The 20,434-nt window shown below is 42.0% G+C and overlaps 3 protein-coding genes and 1 non-coding gene across 14 annotated transcripts in view; 3 read left to right on the top strand and 1 right to left on the bottom strand.

Annotated features, from left to right (window-relative positions):
• The first annotated feature begins 547 nt into the window (after positions 1-547).
• On the top strand, positions 548-8,483 carry LOC119009239 (kelch domain-containing protein 1-like). 2 transcript variants are annotated; one of them, XM_037080278.1, is made up of 13 exons: positions 548-1,096; positions 2,325-2,395; positions 2,722-2,839; positions 3,817-3,929; positions 4,337-4,427; positions 4,542-4,640; positions 4,729-4,803; positions 5,254-5,312; positions 5,470-5,582; positions 6,370-6,442; positions 6,604-6,688; positions 7,083-7,162; positions 7,665-7,718. In XM_037080278.1, the coding sequence occupies exons 1-13, from the start codon at positions 1,010-1,012 to the stop codon at positions 7,687-7,689; spliced, it is 1,089 nt and encodes a 362-aa protein (XP_036936173.1). In that variant the 5' UTR covers positions 548-1,009; the 3' UTR covers positions 7,690-7,718. The 2 variants fall into 2 exon arrangements, with proteins under 2 accessions (XP_036936173.1, XP_036936172.1); XM_037080277.1 differs by lacking the exon at positions 7,665-7,718 and adding an exon at positions 8,070-8,483 and having other exon boundaries at positions 550-1,096.
• Positions 8,484-8,548: 65 nt separating this feature from the next.
• LOC119009241 (LIM and SH3 domain protein 1-like) lies at positions 8,549-19,112 on the bottom strand. 2 transcript variants are annotated; one of them, XM_037080281.1, is made up of 8 exons: positions 18,905-19,112; positions 16,737-16,831; positions 16,060-16,144; positions 14,199-14,306; positions 12,247-12,354; positions 10,138-10,207; positions 9,940-10,031; positions 8,549-9,205 (listed from the first exon to the last, which is right to left on the bottom strand). In XM_037080281.1, exons 1-8 carry the CDS (start codon positions 18,971-18,973, stop codon positions 9,032-9,034), a joined length of 801 nt encoding a protein of 266 aa, XP_036936176.1. In that variant the 5' UTR covers positions 18,974-19,112; the 3' UTR covers positions 8,549-9,031. The 2 variants fall into 2 exon arrangements, with proteins under 2 accessions (XP_036936176.1, XP_036936177.1); XM_037080282.1 differs by lacking the exon at positions 14,199-14,306 and having other exon boundaries at positions 18,905-19,107.
• A 28-nt stretch (positions 19,113-19,140) lies between these two features.
• LOC119009242 (dickkopf-related protein 3-like) overlaps positions 19,141-20,434 on the top strand; it is a 39,472-nt gene continuing 38,178 nt past the window's right edge. For 5 of the 9 annotated variants that reach the window (XR_005071667.1, XR_005071669.1, XR_005071670.1 and 2 more), the window contains exon 1: positions 20,225-20,378. The gene's annotated coding sequence lies outside the window, so the exon portion shown is untranslated. Of the gene's footprint in view, positions 19,711-20,224; positions 20,379-20,434 lie in introns of those variants that run through there. The other 4 variants (XM_037080285.1, XM_037080284.1, XR_005071665.1 and 1 more) reach the window with 4 other exon arrangements.
• Positions 19,843-19,914, top strand: trnac-gca. The gene has a single exon. It is a non-coding gene; the product is annotated as a tRNA-Cys (tRNA).

Genomic DNA, 20,434 nt, shown 5'->3' with positions numbered 1-20,434 from the left:
GTGTTGGTTTGTCATCACAATAACACAAAAACTGCTGAACAGATTTCTACCAAACTTGGATGGAGGATGGGTCTCGGCCCAGAATGGAGCCCTGTAGCTTTTGGTGCGGATCAAAGATTTTTTTTTTAAGGGAAATTTCTCGGCCAAAAATTTTATGGATCTCGATGAAAAACAGTCATTTTTGGGTTGCTGGCATCTATCCGTGAATAAGAACCTAATAAAATCTCAGATCTTATGATGTTTTGAATTAAAACTGAATAAACAAGCTGTTCTCAGAGGTAAATAAAATCCCCAGAACACTGGTTTTTGTGACTAGAAAGGTGGCAGGGTCCGCCACAGATGTCGTGTTGTCCTTTAAGGTCAGTTTGTTTACTCCTGAAACTACACAGCGCTCCCTTTGTCTGCTCTGTTTCTCATGCCAGACATTTTGACTCGTCATAGAAAGAAACAGCTCAGGTGAAACTCATTACATCATGATTGCACAACAATCGAGGCTCGTTATAAATCTAACGCACTCATTAGTGATTCGAACAGCCTCACCTGTGTGACAGAACAGGTGAAATCTGAATTCATGTATTTCACTTTCTCAGACTCAGACTGAGGGGATAATGTGTAAAGCAGCAGTAGTTAATAATAAGCGAACAGATAAACAGTGGAGCTCATTAGAATGCACACGTCTCATTTAATATTCAGTGATTGTGTGTAGCCGTGCAGGTGTGAAGTGTTTCCTGCTGCAGGTGTGAAGCGGTTCCTCCTGCAGCCTCGCGGGGGGAAGTGACCTCTGCTGACAGCAGCTGATGGGAGGAGTGTGTGATGACAGCCAGCCTGTAAAACACGTTCGGCAAACCCTCCAACCCAGTCAGCCTTCGCTCCGAGCCGCCGCAGGATCTCGGCCCGCAGCATTCCCGCAGCTTTTACCTGTTTTTACCTCCGCGGCGAGTCGCTGCTGCTGCTGCTGACAGGCAGGCAGGCGGGCGGGCAGGCGGAGAACCAGGACAGTTCGGCGGGGATGGATGCAGCTGAGAGCCGGCTGGAGAGGAGCAGCCACACGGCGTTCATACACGACAACACGCTGTATGTGTGGGGAGGTTACCAGGTGAGTAATTAACAGCTTACCTGTGCAGGTGACTCGAGGTAAACACAGTCTCCAGGGCTGGTTCCTCTACAGGGAGCTTCGAGTTAGTCCAGCATCCAGAAATTAACAGTTAACTTTTTTTTTTTCTTTTAAAGACTTGTACAGATGTTTTGTTCTTTTAGATTTGATTTTGGAGGTTTTTTTTATCAACCTTTTTATTGACAGAAGCGAGTTGACAACCTTCAGACATGTCACACTAACTACAGCCCTGAGTGAGTTTAAACCACACACGTCATCAGAGGTGTGTGTGTGTGTGTGTGTGTGTGTGTGTGTGTGTGTGTGTGTGTGTGTGTGTGTGTGTGTGTGTGTGTGTGTGTGTGTGTGTGTGTGTGTGTGTGTGTGTGTCCTCTGAGCTCTGGTGAAACTCTCCCTGCTTCAACAAGTTTGGACAATGACAACATTTCTCCAGGTATCTTGTTGCCTCCTGATTGTTACTGAACGAACAACATCCTCCGTGTGTTCACAAACTGTTCAAGCATTTTAAAAATCAAAGTCACACTGTCATTGTGTGTTTGTGGTCAGGACGGCGCCTTGTTTTAATGTGAAATGTCAGAATCCAAGAATGTTTTTGGCGGCTTGATAAAGCAGACGGGTCTGGAAGTTCATTTCTCATGAGGATTAATGACAAAGATATTCCAATAGTGAGTCACTGTAATGAATAAGTTTTGAGTTTTTATCTCATTATGACTTTTATCTTTTAATTTTATCTGACTTTGTGTCTCTGTTGGCACTTTTTGTCTCTTCGTTGCTTCTTTGTGTGTCTGTTGGCACTTTCCTCTGTGTTGCCACTCTGGTCCATTATTACTTCTCCATAATTTTGACTTTCTCGACAGCTTTATTTTGTCATTTCAACTTTTTTTAGCTTGTCGTCCTTTGCAATCAGTTTGATCACTTTTATCTCATAATTCTGACTTTTTATCTCAGAATCCAGAGTTTTTATCTCGTCTGTCATCATGTCGACTTTCTGTACTTATAATGATTATCTCTTTTTGCCTTTTTCTCATAATCATCTCCATAAGTTTCATCTCACAAGTATGACTTTGTATCCCCATAACCTCCTTTTTATTCTCTGTATTTCGACTCTGTATGTATAAATCTGAGCCACCGTGGGATGTTTTTCTTCTGCGTCAGTGCTGATGGTTTCTGCTCGCTGTGTTCAAACGTTATCTGGTCTCTTCTCTCCTCGCAGGTGGTTTCTGGAGAGGACGTCATGTTGCCAAGCGATGAGATATGGCTGTGTGATTTGGACAGCGGCGTGTGGTAAGATGGGAGGAAGGCTGTTCATGGACACCGTGTCATCTTGACATTTTTATCTCCGGACGTCGGCCCAGGGGCGTGTTTGTTTGATGAAATTGGTGTTTTAAAAATGGCACAAAGAAGATACAGTGAGGGCACAAACTTGATTAAGAACAGCGGCGACTGTTAAACTGGGATTTTTGTCAGTGGAAGGCCAAATGGAAAACGATAGTCTCTGCTTTTGTTTTAGTGCCTGAAACTAGACTCTCACCACGTTTGAGTCGACATATTTGTGTTTAACATTTAAGTGTCCATCATACCTCTTTTTCCTTTTTGTGTGTTTGTGACAGGCAGTTGAAGGAGATCACCGGAGACAAACCTCCAGACTTATCAGGCTTCTGTGGCTCCCACGTTAACGACACGCTCTACATCTTCGCAGGCTGCGACTCGGCTGGATACACAAACCAGGCGAGTTTCAGTGGACGGAAACAAAATCCGACCATCCTGAAGGCATTTCCACGATCTTCACATGTCTGACATGTTTCATAAGTTCAGCCGCGGGTTCAGTCAAGATTTGAGCTGGAAGAACTAGTTGTTGCACAATTTGTCCAATGTGGGAAAAGATCAGGACAGAGAGTAACGCAAGATTATCGAAAAACATCCAACAAACCTCATTGCAAAGCTAAAATAGAAGGTTTTAAAAGGGCCGGCCTGCAATTATTCGGCAAAATAACCAAATGTATTTTGGACCAGAACCATTCAGAGCCTTTAAAATCAACAACAGGATTTTAAAATCTGCTCTTTGACAGGCAGAACTGCCGGCCTGTCTCGTGTTTTTTTTTTTCTTCTTGGCAGGTATCACATGAAGCAATCCGACATCCAGAACTTGTACTCGCTTGATTTGGGCGACAGATATGAAGTAATACTGAGACGGTGTCAGAAAGGCGTATCTGTAAGAAACCAGTCACAATGAGACGAGAGAGAGGCGGCCAACACATTCATGTACTCAGTCATCATCTGCTCGCCGTCACGCTGATGCAAAGTCAAGTGAAGTTTCCACAAAATACTTCTGGAGCTCTGCAGCATTTAATTTGTGTTTTCTTCTTTTTTGTATATAAATATCCTTTTTTTTTATTTAACCAGGAAGTGTCCTGAGGTACATTATCTCTTTTGTAAGTGTGCTGAAAGTCGTAAAGGAAAAAGGGCTTGACTCATTTAAAACAGTTTGATTCCTTTTATAATAATGAATACCTTCTTTAAACAGAGGCTGCGTGTAAATGTTCTCAAGCCCGGGGTGTGTTCAACAAAAATGCAGTTTCATACCAGACAGAAGAGATTATCCATCCTGATCATCTGGTCTGAAGCGTGTGGAAGCGTTTCTTGAGGCAGACAGGAACGGCTTTAAAGTTTGTTGAAGGTTGATCGGTTTGTTTTTCTGTCTGCAGATGTTCAGCGTTGACCTCACAGAGCCGCACTACGCCTGGAGGAAAGTCACCGACACCAACGGGACGACGCCATCGCCGCGAAACAAACACTCCTGCTGGGTGCACAGAGACAGGTCGGCTCGGCCGCTCAGCTCCTCCTCTATTGGCTTTCAATTGTCCGTCAAGTTTTGGATTCGTATCCAGAACCAGAGTCGCCTCCCCGTCTGCACTCTGATGTTGAATTTCCCCAAATCTCCAGTTTTTGTCAGACGTCTTTTGTCTTCCTGCCTTGAGCCTTTTTTCTGAAACAAAGTTCACGTACATATGCCAGGAAATCAAGAGCACAGTCCACTAGTTATTTTCTGCTTTTCAGGAATGAAACTGTTTGTTTAGGAATGTGTTGCAGAGACCCAGGACTCAAATCTGACCTCTGGCCCTTTGCTGCATTCCTTGTTTTGAATTCTCACAAATGTATTTTTCCATCATTTCATTTCAAATGTGAATTGAAAACCACTGCATGTTTTTTTTTTTCTCGCTGCAGGTTAATCTACTTCGGTGGATATGGATGTAAGACCATGGGGGAGGTGCAGAACACGTCGTCCACCAGCTTCATCGTGGAGGAGATGTCCTGGGTAAACAACAACCAGCAAACATTTCAATCACGAAACGTGCAGCAGATTCTCAGATGTTTGATGATCCTCTGCTGTGTGTGTTTTGAGCTGAAAGCTTGTTTTTCGGTGTTGTAGACAACAATTGGAAACGCCTTATTCAGGTGCTGGGGCTGGAACAATGAAGTGAACGTTTTCGACACACACACCTCGACGTGGAGCGTGCCGGAGACTCGGGTGAGAACATGATTTCACATGAGTTCCTTTTGTGTGTGTTACTGGTTCAGTAGGAAACCACGGTCTCCGTTCTTGTTGTTGTGTTCAGGGTCCGGTTCCGACCCCCAGAGGCTGCCATGCTAGTGCCCTTCTGGGGAACAAGGGTTACATCTCTGGTGGTGCGGTGAGTCGGCCTCACAGTGTAGAATATATAAACTTTATATACTCATGAAGAGAGATTTTTACCCTTCTTTTAATTGGAAACAAGGAAAACGTTTATTTCAGACAATGGTGTGCTTCCAGTTTTTGTGGTGTTGGTTTGGGGAAGGTCCTTTTCCTGTTAAAACATCCCTTTCCTGTTATGATGTGACTTTGCCTGCATGCACAGAGCAAAATAAGAACTGGGTCTTGTGTGGACGACTGGTCGGCACCGAGCCCGGACCTCGACCCCGTGAACTGGATCACAACCCAGCAGGCTTCAAAGTCTCGTGCGAAGCCTCAAATATAAAATAATTTCTGTTTCTGCAGCAGATCGATGACTATAGATTTGTAAAGAGATGTTCAGCAGGCAGCACGTTGGTGAGATGTTCAGGTGTCCGACTGTCTTTTTAATGAATGAGTTTATGTTTTGCAGGAAACGGCAGAGTTGGACATGTTCTGCTTGGACCTGGACACCTGGACCTGGACTCAGTTGTAAAAAAAATAAATAAATAAATAAAAAATACCTTCACTCTTTTCAAACATACTGTAGTTTTAACAGTTTTTAAAAGGGTTTGATTTCTACAGTTGATCATCGCAGTGATTTATTCACCTTTTTGTTGCGTTCTGCTGTTTGTTTTTCTTCCATCAGTGACGTCTCTCCGTCCTCGGCACCTCTGGGACGCTCGATGTTCACCATGACGCCCACGTCGGACCACACGCTCTTCATATACGGAGGACTCGGCGTCGACGGAAACACGCTCAGTAAGTCCAGCCTTCTTTGTGTTTAATTTTTGTTTGTTTTGTTTAAATTATTTTGTCTGTAGCTGTTTTGTGTCTCTTTATGCATCTCATCCTTTTTGCATCTATTTGAGGTGTTATTGGTAGTTTTTTCATTTTTGTATTCTTCTTTTCTGCCTCTCTGTGGTGGTTTTGCAGCACTTTTTGTTGTCATTCGGCTTCTGTAGTGTTTTGTCTAGACTTCGTAGTCATACAACTTCCCTCTGTGTTGTTGAGACTCTTTCCGGTCTTTTTGTCCCTTTTTTTAGCCATCTTCTGCCTCTTTGTGGGTTTATTGTCTCTCCCTGTCATTATTTTGTGTCTTTGTAGTTGTTTTACATCTCCTTTTTTTCTTTTTGTTTTGTTTTTTTTTCCTCCTCGTCTTTGTTGTTTTGCATCTTTTGATGTTTGTGTCTCATTGGAGTAGTTTTGCATCTCTAGTCACTCAAAGAAAAGTCTGTTCACACGTGACATTTCTCTTTTCTTTTCCCACATATTAATTATTCATTCACATGTGGAAATATGAAAAAGTCTCATGCTTTGTTTCCACATGTGAATAAAACCCCAACAAAGTAAGAACATGCGTGACTCGCATGTGAATATGTATCACTTTAAAGTGTCCAGTTCACATGTGACATTTTCTTTGTTTACATGTAAATATTTCAGTTCACACATTATTTTTTTTTTTTTATTTTTTTTTTTTTTACTCTTTCCCAAACAAGTGGAGCTCTGTGGTTTAACCTTTTTGTTTTTGTCGTTAACCTCTCACCAGATGACGCCTGGCAGTTTAACTCTCAGAAGAGAGAGTGGACCGAGAGGACACACCCGCACAAGGACAAGCCCAGGTGATTAATAAAACTCCTTTTAAAGGGCTTGTTTCTGTGTTCGCGGCTTCCTAACAGCACACAGCAGCAGGGGAAGAGTGTGAAGCTGCAGCAATGTAATTATCAGTCTGCGTGCATTAAACGTTAAAACGGTGATTGCAGCTCGTGTTGATCTTCCTCAGGGTGTGTCACACGGCGTGCCTGGGAAACGACGACGACATCGTTGTGTTTGGGGGGAGCAGCAACATGCGTATCCTCATGGACTCTGTACGTAAACTTTAAAGACTTTCCTTTTGTGTTGTCTTGGCTGGTTTTAAAGTTATTTGTAAGAATTATTTTTAGCCGCTCGGTGAAGTCTTAGCGGGTAAACATAGTTCAACATAATCTTTTCCTGCAAAACATTTCAGCATTAGATCTTTAAACCGCTCATTCCTTCTCTGTGATGTTTCAACTCGGGCAGTTTGTCCGGTTGTTGAGCAACAAGATTAACTGGTTTAAAGACTCAAAGACGAATAAAATGCACCACGTGTCCTGTACAGATTTGTGTTTCCATCATGTTTCAGGGCCACACAGGACTGGACTAATGATGATGTGTTTCAGTTTGAACAATCCCCATTTTTTTAAAAAAAAGTATATAATCTGTCGTCCTTCATGTCATCAGGTGGCTGTTCTGAGGGCTCCGTCACAGCATCACTGCAGAGACGTGTTCATGTTTCAGACGCAGCCGTACTCCCTCATCAGGTACAGCAGCTTATCTCTGATCTTTATATGTACAGTCCAGAAAACAAATATCAGACTGTGTGTGTGTGTGTCCTCTGTGTTTGCATTAGCGCTCGGTCACGTGTGTGTGTGTGTGTGTGTTTATGTATGTTTGCAGCATGTGAGAGCATGTTTGCGTTCTGTCGTCCATTTTCACACATGATTAAGCAGTTTTGAAAGTCCACAGAGACGCTTTAAACACTCGGAGCTATTTATACTCCGGCTGTGTTGGACCTGTGCACTCGTTCACGCACCACAGAGGACGTTTGTTTACCAGCTAATGAGCTTTACGCTGTTATGTATGTTGAGGCAACAGGCCGCGGCGTGTTTCTGTGAAATAGTCGTCGGATTAAAACGACTTTCTTCAGATGAAAATGTTGTTGTGTCTGACCAGCACTTGGGTTCATTATGTGTTATGATCAGAATCAGAATCAGGTGAGGTTAAAGTTGTAATTCAACACTTTTTTTTTTTTTTTTTTTGAAGCAATCTAGAGGGAAAAAACACCTGAAATGGTTGAGAAAACATTGGAGCTGACAGGTGAGACGAGGGTCAGCTGTAAAACATGCAAATAAGGGCAGAATACACAACCTGTGTGTGTGTGTGTGTGTGTGTGTGTGTGTGTGTGTGTGTACGTCAGTAAAACACATCAGCTCATGACTGTATAGACTTGAGGTCGACCGATGAAGCTTTTTCACAGCCGATATCAATATTAGACATCAAGGAGACTGAAAACCAACATTAATTTGCAGTAAAAGTACAATTCTACTTCCTGCTACTTAAAAAAAATCCTCTCCACGACATTTATTCGATAAATTTAGTTAGTAGCAGCTTTGCAGATTCTGATTATTCAGGATATTAATTGTGATGCGTTGTCTTCCCCCCCTCAAGACTTTGCGAAGACTTCATAGGAAGAAACCCGGAGCTGTTCGGGCAGCAGCTGAACTGGCTGCCGTCGAAGCTTCGCGGCAAAATCGAGAAGCGTGTGGCCTTTTTCTCCGCTGTGACGCCCGTTCTCACAGCCTGAAGGTTGAATTTTAAAAAGACGACAAGATTCTGAGCCAGTTGATGATTATTACAGTTTTCATTCTTTGTATTGTTAATGTCTGTCTTTGTGTTTAATGATTTAAAAAAAACAAAACAAACAAACATGGTGCTGAAATTTCATCGTTTTAACTTATAAAATGTTATTTGTAAAGTATTTTTTTGCCTTATTTTAATAAACACCCAGTTTAGATTAGGACATGTTTTACTCCATATAGCAATGTGCAATCTGTTTTTGAATAAAGGTGTATATTTGTTGTATATCACTGTGGTGTTTATTTCCCTCAAACGACGACGAGTGACTGTCACAAGTTTAACACACAAAGTAAAATATTTGACCTTTTTTAATCAAATCTGCTTACACGGTTAAATAAATGCACGATTTTCTTTCTCAATCTCACATTGAAGAAGAGTTTAAATGGGTGTTTAATGAATGTAGATATGAATTATTTGGTTCAACTGCAGGAAAACTCACAATTTACACGATTTCTGCTGAAAAGGAAACGTTACCTGAGAGACGAAATTTTAGATCATTGTAGTAAACTGTAGGTTTATTTGATTTCCTCTCTAACTTCCTCTTTTTTGAGTTGCTGTTGCATACAGATTAATTTCTCTTTACCATCATCGTTCACCCTGAATAATCTCAAGAATTCATAAAAGTACCACAGTTCTGATGGAGGGGGAAAAAAAAAAAAAGGCGAAGCAGGACCGGTCAGAAGTTTTTTAAAAAAAGATGAAGCAAATTTCTTGTCAAATTTAAAGAAGCCTTGTTGTTGTTGTTGTTGTTGGTGCTGACACGGCAGCTGGGTTCACACGGGTCGGACGTAGTTGGCGGGCAGCAGGCCTCGCTGGCCCGTGCGCTGGTTGCATCCGAACATCCACCCCTCGTCGATCGTCTCCACGTCCAGGATCAGATCTCCTTCCACCAGAGAAACTTCATCTGCCTCTGCTGCCGCGTAGCTGTACAAGGCCTGGTAACGTTTCTGTGGAGCAGAGATGAATTAAACGGAGGCACTCGCACGGAACGTATAGGACTGTACAGAGTCCAAACTGCTGCATTTGCATTCAGTTTCCCTACTGAGTGAGGCCTTAACATAGTCATGCAAGACATGCTGCACTAACACGAATGTACATGTAGCAGCTGGCAAACAAATGACACTAACACAACACACACATGAACGCATCAGGAGTAAGATTCTGTAGGAACTAAAGGTAAACAAACTACCATCATCGCTACATGCTACATGCTACATGCTACATGCTGTTCTATGTGGCCAAAACTATGTGAATCCCTTTTTTCAATGTACCTTTTTTTTTTTTTTAATGTACTCAGGTTTAAAATTATAATCCACATGTGCAAAAGAAAAAGTATGAACATAATGTGACTCACATGTGAATATATAAAGCGCCCAGTTACATTATGTTTTTGTTTTTTTTTTTTTACATGTTAATATTTTGTTTGGAAATTCTAATCCACATGTGAGGAAAAACCCGTTTACACATGAATGACTGTAACTCATCACGACGGTTCCCCCAGAGCCAGAACCAGAACCAGAACCAGCTCCATCAAGAAACTGTTTTTTTGCAGTTTGGTGTTAGAAGAACTGCTGATCACAAGCTGGACTCGACCCAACATCGGTGTTGGACCTCAGTAAGTTACGGGTGTCCACATACTTTTGGCCACATGGTGACATCATGGCCATGTTATTAGCCTTACCCCTCCACTAGATGGCGCTACAGGAGCAGGACGCATCTGCCTGACCGGCTGACTGAACTGCCCCGGGTTAGATGGTTGTACTTCGTCCTCATCTACACACACACACACACACACACACACACACAGTTAACACATATACAAACAGTAAAATAAGGTTATTTAGAGGAGTGTGTCTCTGGAGGGTTACGCTTTACTTACATTGTCTATTTTCAGGAGGCGGTGCGTCACTTCGGATCCTGCTCTTCTCAAACTCTTCATGGTACTTTATCTACACACACACAAACACACACGCACACACACGTTAATCCAGAGGTAGTTCACCATTTTAGGAGGTGCTGAGAGATGATGAGGGGAGTTAACTCAGCTTGCAGGAGAACACAGGAACCATCTAACAGCTGAGGACTTCAAACAAAGAACCACCTGACTGCATTTTATTTCCTCTTTAGATGATGATAATAATAACAATATTTGGAAGAAACAAAAAGATAAATTGTCACAATAAAAAAAGCATCGAAGGGCACGATGACCAGAACAACAAACTTGTTTAGGCAGCTTTAGTTGGGAGGATTCCCCAGATGCGACGGTCATGGCTGGTCTGGGGTCTCCTCTCTCTTATTTTTCAGTTTGGCCAGGAACTCTTTTTCTTTTGTTAAATAAAAACATTTAAACTTGACTGTGTTGAGTCGGCGTCCTTTATATGTTACTGGCCTCTTTTTGTTCGAGTCTTTGGTTGTGTTCAGTTTGGGGCCGTAACAGTGTTGAGCGTGGAAGAGAAAACTCTGGTGATGGGATGTTTGTGAGATGTGCTCAGCAGAGAGCACAGAGACGGAGAGGACGGCCTCCCTGAACCTCTGTGATATTAATCAAATGCAGTTCCAGCTTTTACAGGCTGGAAGAGGAAACTGGATGTTGAATAAGGACAAGAGGCAGCAGCCCGCTGTGTCCTCAGCAGACCTCAGGACGAGCAAACAGGAAGAGGAGACACGATGGGAACGAGACGAGAGGAATTTTAAAAAAGACTAAACTTGAGAAATAGGAGGAGGAAGGCTGCAAGGAAGGAGGGAGGGAAGAAAGAAAAGAAAAGGGAAGGAGGAAAGGAAGGACAGAAGGAAGGACGGTAGATAGGAAGAAGGAAAGAGGAAGGAAGAAAGAAAGGATATAGGGAGGGAAGGAGGAAACAAAGAAAAAGAAAAATGAAGGAGACAAGAAGGAAAGGAAGGGAGGAAGGAACGAAGGAAAGAGGAACAAGAAAGAAACAAAGGAAAGAAGAAAGGAAGGAAGGAAGGAAGGAAGGAGAGAGGGAGGGAAGCAGGAAACATAAGAAAGAAAGGAGGATTAAAGAAAGAGAGAACAGCTTCTGCTTGTGGAAAAAGAGGTTTTGTAGATTTTGCTCTCTTGACTTGCAGCTTATCAGCCGTCATTCCTTCATGCAACCAGTTCTCTCACGAGAGAAGAGAAAGTTAGTGTGTGTGTGTGTGTGTGTGTGTGTGTGTGTGTGTGTGTGTGTGTGTGAGTGTGTGTGTGTGTGAGTGTGTGTTGACTCTGTCCACGGCTCACAGACTTTGACCATATAGGGCAGCTGCAGCTCGGTGGACGAGGAGAAATGTCTGAAATGTGTCTGAGTGTCTCTGCAGGGCTGCACTCTGACATCGTCCTCCGCTGTGCAGCAGCTTGTTCTGCGCTCAGGTCTCAGGACCGGACCCGTCCACAGAACCAGAACCCTGCTCCTGTCATCGGACCGTGACGCTTTCCTGCTGTTGTCTCGGGGACGCAGCTCGACTCGACTGTGTGCGTTTGGGCTTGTTTTGTTGTCCGTTATGGAAAAAAAAAATTTAAAAAACCAACAGCGCTCAGTAATTTGTGGAACAGTTGAACTGTTGTTGCTGTGAGATCAACCAGATGTTTCACTGACGAGTTAAATTAAGGATCAGCTTCTTCTCTGAGCTGAAGACAAAGATTCTCAGGCTGGACTAAAGTAGAAAAAAATCAGTTTGCATTGCGTAACGTTGAACATTAAATAACCTGGTTTTTAGACGTATAACGCTCTGAGATCACAGTGGAACAAGTATCAGGATGCGTTACTTAAATATGATATTATTAGATTATTCATGCAGTTTTAAAGCAGCATTTTACTGTTGCTCAAGGTGAAAGTAGTTTAAAGGGCACCGATTACTTCAGAGTTACTCTGTAAAGTCGACTTTCAAAGATATTACAATTAACAGACGCTGTTTCTGGAAAGACGGAAAAATCTCACGTATATTTGGTTGAATTGACCCTTTAAGATGCCTCGGTGCTTCTCACACTCACATTACTGATCTGGTCTTGCGTCTTCTTCACTCTCTGCATCTCCGGAGTGTCGGCCACCACGCTGAAACCTTTCCCCTTGTTCTTCTCAAACTCCTCCTTGTAAAGAGCCTGAAACGAGACGGCTAGTTAGAATATCAGAGGAACATCAGTCGGACTTCAGAGGAATCGTTTGGGAAATACTCCTGCTGGCTTTCTTGCCGAGTCGTATGACAAAGATTAGCAGATGGTTAGCGAAGCTTCACAAAGAAACTAAAAAACGGTGGCAGACAGCTCACCTGGCTTGGTCCAAAGGTAGAAAAAGCACCTTTAAAGCTCAGGATCTTTGGGTTTTGTTTGGAAAATAAGACCAAGTTTGAGCTTTAGAGGCACATTTTGTTGCCCAGGCTGCTTCTTTATGCTAAGCTACTAGAAGCTAAAGCAGATGCTAAGCTACAGAGGCTAAAGCAGATGCTAAGCTACTAGAAGCTAAAGCAGATGCTAAGCTACAGAAGCTAAAGCAGATGCTAAGCTACAGAAGCTAAAGCAGATGCTAAGCTACAGAGGCTAAAGCAGATGCTAAGCTACTAGAAGCTAATGTTTCTAGCTTCATATTTTGCAAGCAGATGATGGATGGGTGTCATTTTCTCTCGGCAAGAAAACAAACGTGTATTTTTCATAATTTTGGACGATTTCTTCAGGCGGCAGACAAAAACATGTTTCATTAGATCCATTATGTTGTGAATTCATGCAAAGTTTTATCCCTTAGTTGAAAAATCTGCATTACAAAACTACATTGTTGTCTTTTTTTGCTTGTGAAGCCCTCAGTTTACAATAATGTCTCGTCGTTATGTCTCATTTTAATATTTCTGAGAGGTCTGAAAAGGTCAAACTGTGGTTTTCCACAGGAACAAACAAATGAACAACAAATGTTTTATTGCAGAAGTCATTTTCCAATTTGTGGGACTTATTTTATAGGTTTTGGAATAACAGCAGTTGAAAGCTATTTAGTCAGTCAGTACCAATAAGAAGAAAAGAAAAGAAAAGAAATCAACATGAACCTGAATGCAGCACTGGATAAAACCATTTGGGAATGATTTAACAATTAAGGTTACATGTTACAGGAACATTTCACCCAATAATGAAAAATGTCGTCATTATCTTCTCACTCTCAGGCTGATGGAAAGTCAAGCTTCACAGCAAAACAGCGTTTCAGCGTTCTGCTTAACAACTCAAATAGATGGGACGTGTTTATTAGACGTAAAAAAATAAAACATACAAAAACCAACTGGGAAAAAACCCATGGAATGGCTCCATTCAACTTGTCTGGCGTGATCCATGTCTTCAGAAGCCCAGAAACTTAATTTACATCCTTTTCAAAGCCAAAATCTTCCCTGTAGCAGCTCCAGAGGAGGAGAATAACCCAAGAAGGGAAGCAGCCTGTCAGGGATTGTAACAGCTGAATGGTGCGGTGTGTTTACTGGGGAAACTACAGTTCACAATCCTCTGTTACAGCTACATTTCTGGGGAGGTTCATGTACGACGTCGGACGCACATCCTGTCAGAGGCTACGCTGTAGATACGGCGTAGAATCAACGCTGAAACATCCAAGAATCTTTAAAACAAAATCTTTTAAGACCAATTTGGGATCTCGGGCATGGATCTCTTTGTGCGTTTTCTCTTTGGGTTATTTCTTCCTCAGCTACTTCAGCTGTTTAGAACTGCTGTTCAGCTGTGAATCTTCATTTTTGGGTGAACTGTTCCTTTTAAAAGCACATGCAGACATGCAGACATGCAGACACGAACGTATTAAACACAGACACAGTCAGAGGATGAAACAGACGTCACATCTGAAACTATCTAAAGATGAAGGTGAAGGTCGGTCGACGAGCTGTTATGATGTAATGAAGAACTACAGATTTGGTGTTAGGAGATGATTGGACGGCCGGGCGGTTTCCCAGGTGAGCCGGACATACGTGACTGATCTGGTCTTGCGTCTTCTTCACTCTCTGCATCTCCGGAGTGTCGGCCACCACGCTGAAACCTTTCCCCTTGTTCTTTTCAAACTCCTCCTTATAGAGCGCCTGCAAATTTGTGATTCAGCAGGATTTAAGCAAAACTCTTCTGCGCCCAACGACGGGGTCGTATCCTCCGAAATGTCAAGTACACACACTTTTAATAAACGTTAATCACAAGAGATGATTTGTCTCCAGTGGTTATTTGTTGAGTTTGCTCACAGGTTCGGGCCCCGCGGGGGGAAACAGCAGCATTCAACAAAGCTGAAAATATTTACTTTAAAGTAAATCTGAGATCCACACAAACTGGACACACACTCTCTTTCTCGCACACACACAAGTGAGTCATGTTCTTGCTATGAGGAATATGTAGTCTCAGTTTAGAGAGCTTGGCTGCCGAGACTTTTATGGTTATAAACAATGAAGTGGGTTCGGTTGGATGAGACGAGAGGAGAAGGACAGAGAGGAGGAAACGGCTCGCGGTGTAAATCTGATCACACTGTTATCACAACGAACGATCATGTAGCATAATAACACAGTTGCGTTACAGGACGGCTTCAGAAAAAAAAAAGAAAAAAGGCTTTAACCAAAAATGGAACCACTCTCGTCCAAGTCTGTGCGGTTTACACGAGGTTCTCGTTTCAGATGTTTACAGTCTCTGCACGGAGTATTCAGAACGGTGTGTTTGCTATAAGAAGAAACGGTTCACTCGCTTCCTCAGAGCTGTCAAAACTCAGTTCCCACCCAACAGTCGTGCTGATGTTTAACACGCCTGGTTCGTTTCCTTGGCGCACGCTGACACACAAATATTTAAAAACAGGATGATAGTGATGGATTTAGAAGAGGAAGAGAGACGCGGGGAAACTGAACAACACAAGCTGCTTTTGTAAAGGATCACAGGAAGATCAGATTCTCTCACTTTTGTTTTGGTTTTATGTGTCCAAGTGTTGAAACATCTGCCTCAAAACTTTCTTCACCCACGATTATACAGCGGAGTTACACTGATTTTAGTTTGCTGGGCAGTGACAAATTCAATTTAGAAATGTAGACGCAACCTCTCGTTTTGGAAGCGGTGTCCCCGGTACTTGAAATAACCCACAGAGCACGCAATTAATAGTTTCCACAGGGATTATTTCTATACTTTAAAGTTCCAAATTGGGATCTAACACCAGGATGTACGGAGCGTTGTACTAATAAAGTAATCTGCAGATTAAAGATTCAGCTCTACAATCAAAATGCGGCGGGAGAAATGCAGCATTTAGAAACTTTTCCACGTTTTGCAGGTGAGAAGGAAAGCTTCTCCTCCTAATGTGGAGTGAAGAGCCGATCCCTGAAGTTAAATTAAAAGAAAAGGAGTCTCTTTAATTGTGCGTGACTCGGAGGGTTTATCCCTTTGATCAGGTTAAACTGCTGTCTTGAACAGTGTGATTAGATTAGAGATTAAGAACACTGAAGTCCAGTCAGCGAGGCTGAGCCGAGCCACATGAGAAGAGGGAGATTTCTAAAACCACCGTCCAGTTCACGACTGTTTGGAGAAACATTTGCACTTTATAAAGATCAGATTTATCCATTAAAGTCAAGCTCTGGTGTTAGTGTTTGCTCAGAGGGGTTTATCTGATTCAATCGGAGGAATCCAGCGTCCTCGTCTCCTGCTGCGAGTCAGACAGACAGACAGCTGAGCGGAGGTGACAGATAAGAGAGAGAAAGATACACCGAGTTATCGTGACGCAACCAGATTAGGACGAGCGTCTCCTGCCGGCGACGTGAAACAGAAAGTGAGCAGGAGTGATAGCAGAAGACGAGCGACCAATCGGAGTCTCACCTGGCTGTTCAGCATGCTCTGTTGTTTGAGACGCAGATTCTCGGGGGTGTCGGTCACTATGGTGAAGGAGGTTTTGGGGTAATGCCTGAAAGCAAAAGAGGAGAGTGATGTTTGATACTGAGGCTTTAACTTCAGCAAAGAAATGTATATTTGTCATCTCTGAAGTTAATCTCCTTGATTTTGTATCACAGTTCTGCAGGAGTCAGTGTGTTTTTACAGATTTCTTTTGGCTTCTTCGGTAAACTGTGGTCACCGTGCGTCACCACGTGTTTCTGACTCTTTCATTCAACATCACCTCCACGTGGTCACCGTGCGTCACCACGTGGAGGTGATGTTGAATGAAAGAGTCAGAAACGTTTGAATGTCGGCCAACTTGAGGTCTTTTTCTCTCATCTCAGTTTGCACTGATGGTGCTGTTGGTATCACATGATTCGATCGGTCAACTCTACACTTCCCCTTTTTTTTTTTTCACCCCCGTCGCCTCTACACACAGCAGCGTTCACTGTCTGTCTGCGTGTTGTGTGTCTCAACAGCTTCGGAAGTAAATGTCTACTCGTGTCACAACATGTTTGGTTTGTGATGAAACACGCCGAAAGTCACCAAAAGACTTGTGACAAAGGAAAAGGGCGACAGATCGATGTTAGCAGGAGGACGATCCGTGCGGCGTGAACACTCACATACTGCAGTAAGGTTTCTTCTCAAAGCCTTTGTAGGTCGTCATGCTCAGCGCCATCTTGCACACCTCGCAGCTGAAGCAACCTTTGTGCCAATACTGCAGAGGAGAAGAGAGAGCACGTCAACAAAATGAACCTCCGTCCACTGAAATTAAAAAAAAAACATCCTGCTGTCAAATAAACTTTAATTCTTTATTCACTGCTGACTTTGTATCATCAGCTTGTAAATAAAAAAAAAGGAAAGAGAGAGAGAAAGCAGCGACAGAGTGGGAACATTCCTCTCGTGAGAGCACAGCTGTTTCTGTTTCTCATCTCTGCAGGGAACAACTGCCAATAAGAGATGGTTTCGGTCCAGCAGCACCACATGAGTTGAAAATGGTTTAAGTCCATGTTGAAGGAAAAGTCAACTCTGAAATCCAAGACGGATCGATTTGAAATGACAGTGTTTTCACCACTGATGTGCAGTCAAACTTGTGCGCCCACTTCAAACAGGGTGCGCGTTAATGTTTTTAGCTTAGTAGCTTTTTGGAGGATTTGGTCCTGAAAAAGTATGTAAACAACGACTTTTCAAATCAGTTCCGGATGTTGGAACTACTGGAGGATTGGCTGTTTTGTTAAGTTTTTTAAATAATTTCCCATCTTCTTCAGCTGTTAGACTTAGGGTGCAACGCTGTTTTGCTGTGAAGCTCCAGAAATGTTTTGTGGTCTACGAAACCTCAGAAGACTTTCCATCGACACGAGGGGGACAAGATATGACTCAACTGTACATTTTGGGGTGAACTTTTCCTTTAATGTCAGAAAACTTGCATGGTCGCCTGAAGGAAACATCTCAGTACCACAAAATAAAAGACCAAAGGTTTTGCTGTGACAGAGTTTGAACTCTCTCTGTTGTCTGTATATGGACTCAACACTTTCACAGTGTGGTTTCACTGTGTGATCTCTGTGGTTGTTGCAACATCTCACAGGAAATGATGAAAACTGGCAAATAATCAACTTTTTTTACAGATTATTTTTGCTTTAATTGTGTCCTAAAGTTGATTAAATCAACCTAGACTGAAGTCTGTTATAAGTAAATCTTATCATCTTATCTTAATGTCACACACATCGAAAGACACACACACACACACACACACACACACACACACACACACACACACACACAGTGTCTACTGTACGTGCTCTGTCCTTTTGTTAACATTTAGATGTTCGTGGCTCATTTATCTCTCAGCTGTGGTTTTCTTTATGTCTATTTTTGTGCACACAATATACACTGTATCTGTGTGTATACTGATGGTGATAGAATGTAGCTAAATATATTTTATTCAAGTAAGTACTAAAATACAATTCTGACATACTTTCACTTCACTTCAGTATCTCCACTTTCTGCCACTTTATACTTCTGCTCCAGAACATTTTGGAGGCAAATATTGTACTTTTTTAACTTTATACTTCACACATTTATTTGATAACTTTAGCAACTTGCTACTTTGCAGATTGCTGCATCAGAGCCAAAGTAGTATATTTAAAATGTATTTATTTATTGGAAATTGGATAAAAAAAATCCTGATTCTAGTAATCAGAAAAACACTGAATAGCAAATATGAAACTTGACCAGGCAATAGTCAATAGACCCATAGTATAAAATATATACCATAAATATATGTATTATTCACTTTTGACACATTTATTGTCAGAAAGATACTGATACTTCAATACATATAATATTTTTAGACTTTTACTCTCTTTGTAACTTTACCTAACACATATCTTAACACTCAAATGTGACTTTTTGATGCTTTTTCCAGCACTGTATTTCATTTTACTGTGCACATGTGGTATTAAAGTGTGTTTTATTTATGATACATCCAGATTGTGGCGAAGCATCTGACTAACAACTCTTACAAAACAGTTGGTGACATGAAAATAAAGAATAAAATAGTAGAAGAAGACTTCTTAATCTCCCGTGCTGACCATATTTGGTCTCTTTAAAAGGCATGTGATGACTTTTAAGCAATTACTTTCTATTTTGCTGAATCAAAAAGCAATAAAAGTCATCATATAAAGATACTTTAGAGGGACGAACACACTACATGAGGGACATAAAAGTTATTATCAGACCAGACATGTTGAATATCAAAGTGATATCTGGGGTTAGGTGTGTATCATCTTACCTTATCAAGGCAATTTATTTTCTCTGTGGGGTAAACTGGCTTATTGCATCTTCCACAGGGCGGATTCATGATGGCGCACCAGAGAAAAACCTTCTGCGATCCGGTAAAAAAAAGCGCTCAGAAGTGAGGTACAGGCTGTGATGTGCAGCCGGGAGACGAGCCGTCCTCCTCTCCGACCTGCAGGCATCTCAATTAATATACGGACGCGGCCTGAAGGCGAGGAGGAGTCAAATGTGAAGCAGGAGCCTTATGGTGCCTTCACTTACAGTCAGATTTAGGAAGCTTCACCTGTTGCGCGTGGGTAATAAGTTACAACGCGCGAAAAAATATCGTTCTAACTCGATGAGCGTTTGATTGTATCTGCATAACTTAAAACGACGTGATTTAAATCTCGACAACAACAACACAGACATCTGTTTTTCCTCATTGTTGAATTGTATTTACACGCCCCGCTTTAAAGTTTAAAATAACTGGTTTCTGCGGAGCACCTGAAGGCAGCATCAAACGCATCCAAGGGAAACCGTAATAACCTTAAAAGGAGCAGCGACGTACACTGAACGTTAGACAAACACGAGACCACAATGTGATGTAAATACCGCTTGAAATACATTTAACACTGACTTTTTAACACAAACACGTTGGAAAACGTATAGCAGTTTAGAGGAAAACGTACTGAATTAAATATAACATCTCCATAAGATCTCCACAGGGAAGTCATCAGGATCAGTTAGTGGCTTTTGGCGCCATCTGCCGGAGAAGACCAGCAGTTACTTCTCGCATAAGCCATCTTGTTTTCAACCGTCAACGTAAGCTACATGCTAAATTATGGTTTGTGCTATCGCGCGAATACACGACAAACATATCACCACACCAGACTAAATACGACAAATACCATTTGAATATTTATATATGTAAGACTACCAAGGATGGTTATCATCGGGGGTATAGCTCAGTGGTAGAGCATTTGACTGCAGATCAAGAGGTCCCCGGTTCAAATCCGGGTGCCCCCTCTTTTCTAAGATTTTTCGCTCTTTTGTACATAACACCATCATGTTAAACGTGACTCCATACAGCGCAATTAACTACTTTAAATAATATGCTTAGGATATTTACGGGTGAAGGTAAGTCTTCACCGCTCCATTTTGGAAACCACTCAACTCCACAATGAAGGGTGGAAGTAGTAATTAGAGTGCCTCTCTGTAGGACTCTAGTAGTAATCAGGGGCGGTTCATCATTTGCATATTTATATACAAAGATTATTGTCCTAATGTAAATAAGTGAGGACGTCATGGTGATCTCTGTTGATAATATGCATGATTCTTAACATATATTAACGCCCCCCCCCTTCATAGAATGGTATGTTCCACCTGTGGTTTCTGCTTGAAAAGTTTGGTTTTCAGCTAGCTAGCTTAATTAAGGTATAAATACAGACTTTACTGAAGCTACAGACGTTGTAGTCTGCGTCCATCGAACTGTAAGTCATATATTGTCATAAGTACTTGTTAGTTCATGATTTTGTCAGATAATTGG

This window comes from Acanthopagrus latus, chromosome 20, assembly GCF_904848185.1.
Source record: "Acanthopagrus latus isolate v.2019 chromosome 20, fAcaLat1.1, whole genome shotgun sequence".
NCBI classification, from domain to species: domain Eukaryota; kingdom Metazoa; phylum Chordata; class Actinopteri; order Spariformes; family Sparidae; genus Acanthopagrus; species Acanthopagrus latus.
This window is presented reverse-complemented; position numbering and strand designations above follow the sequence as displayed.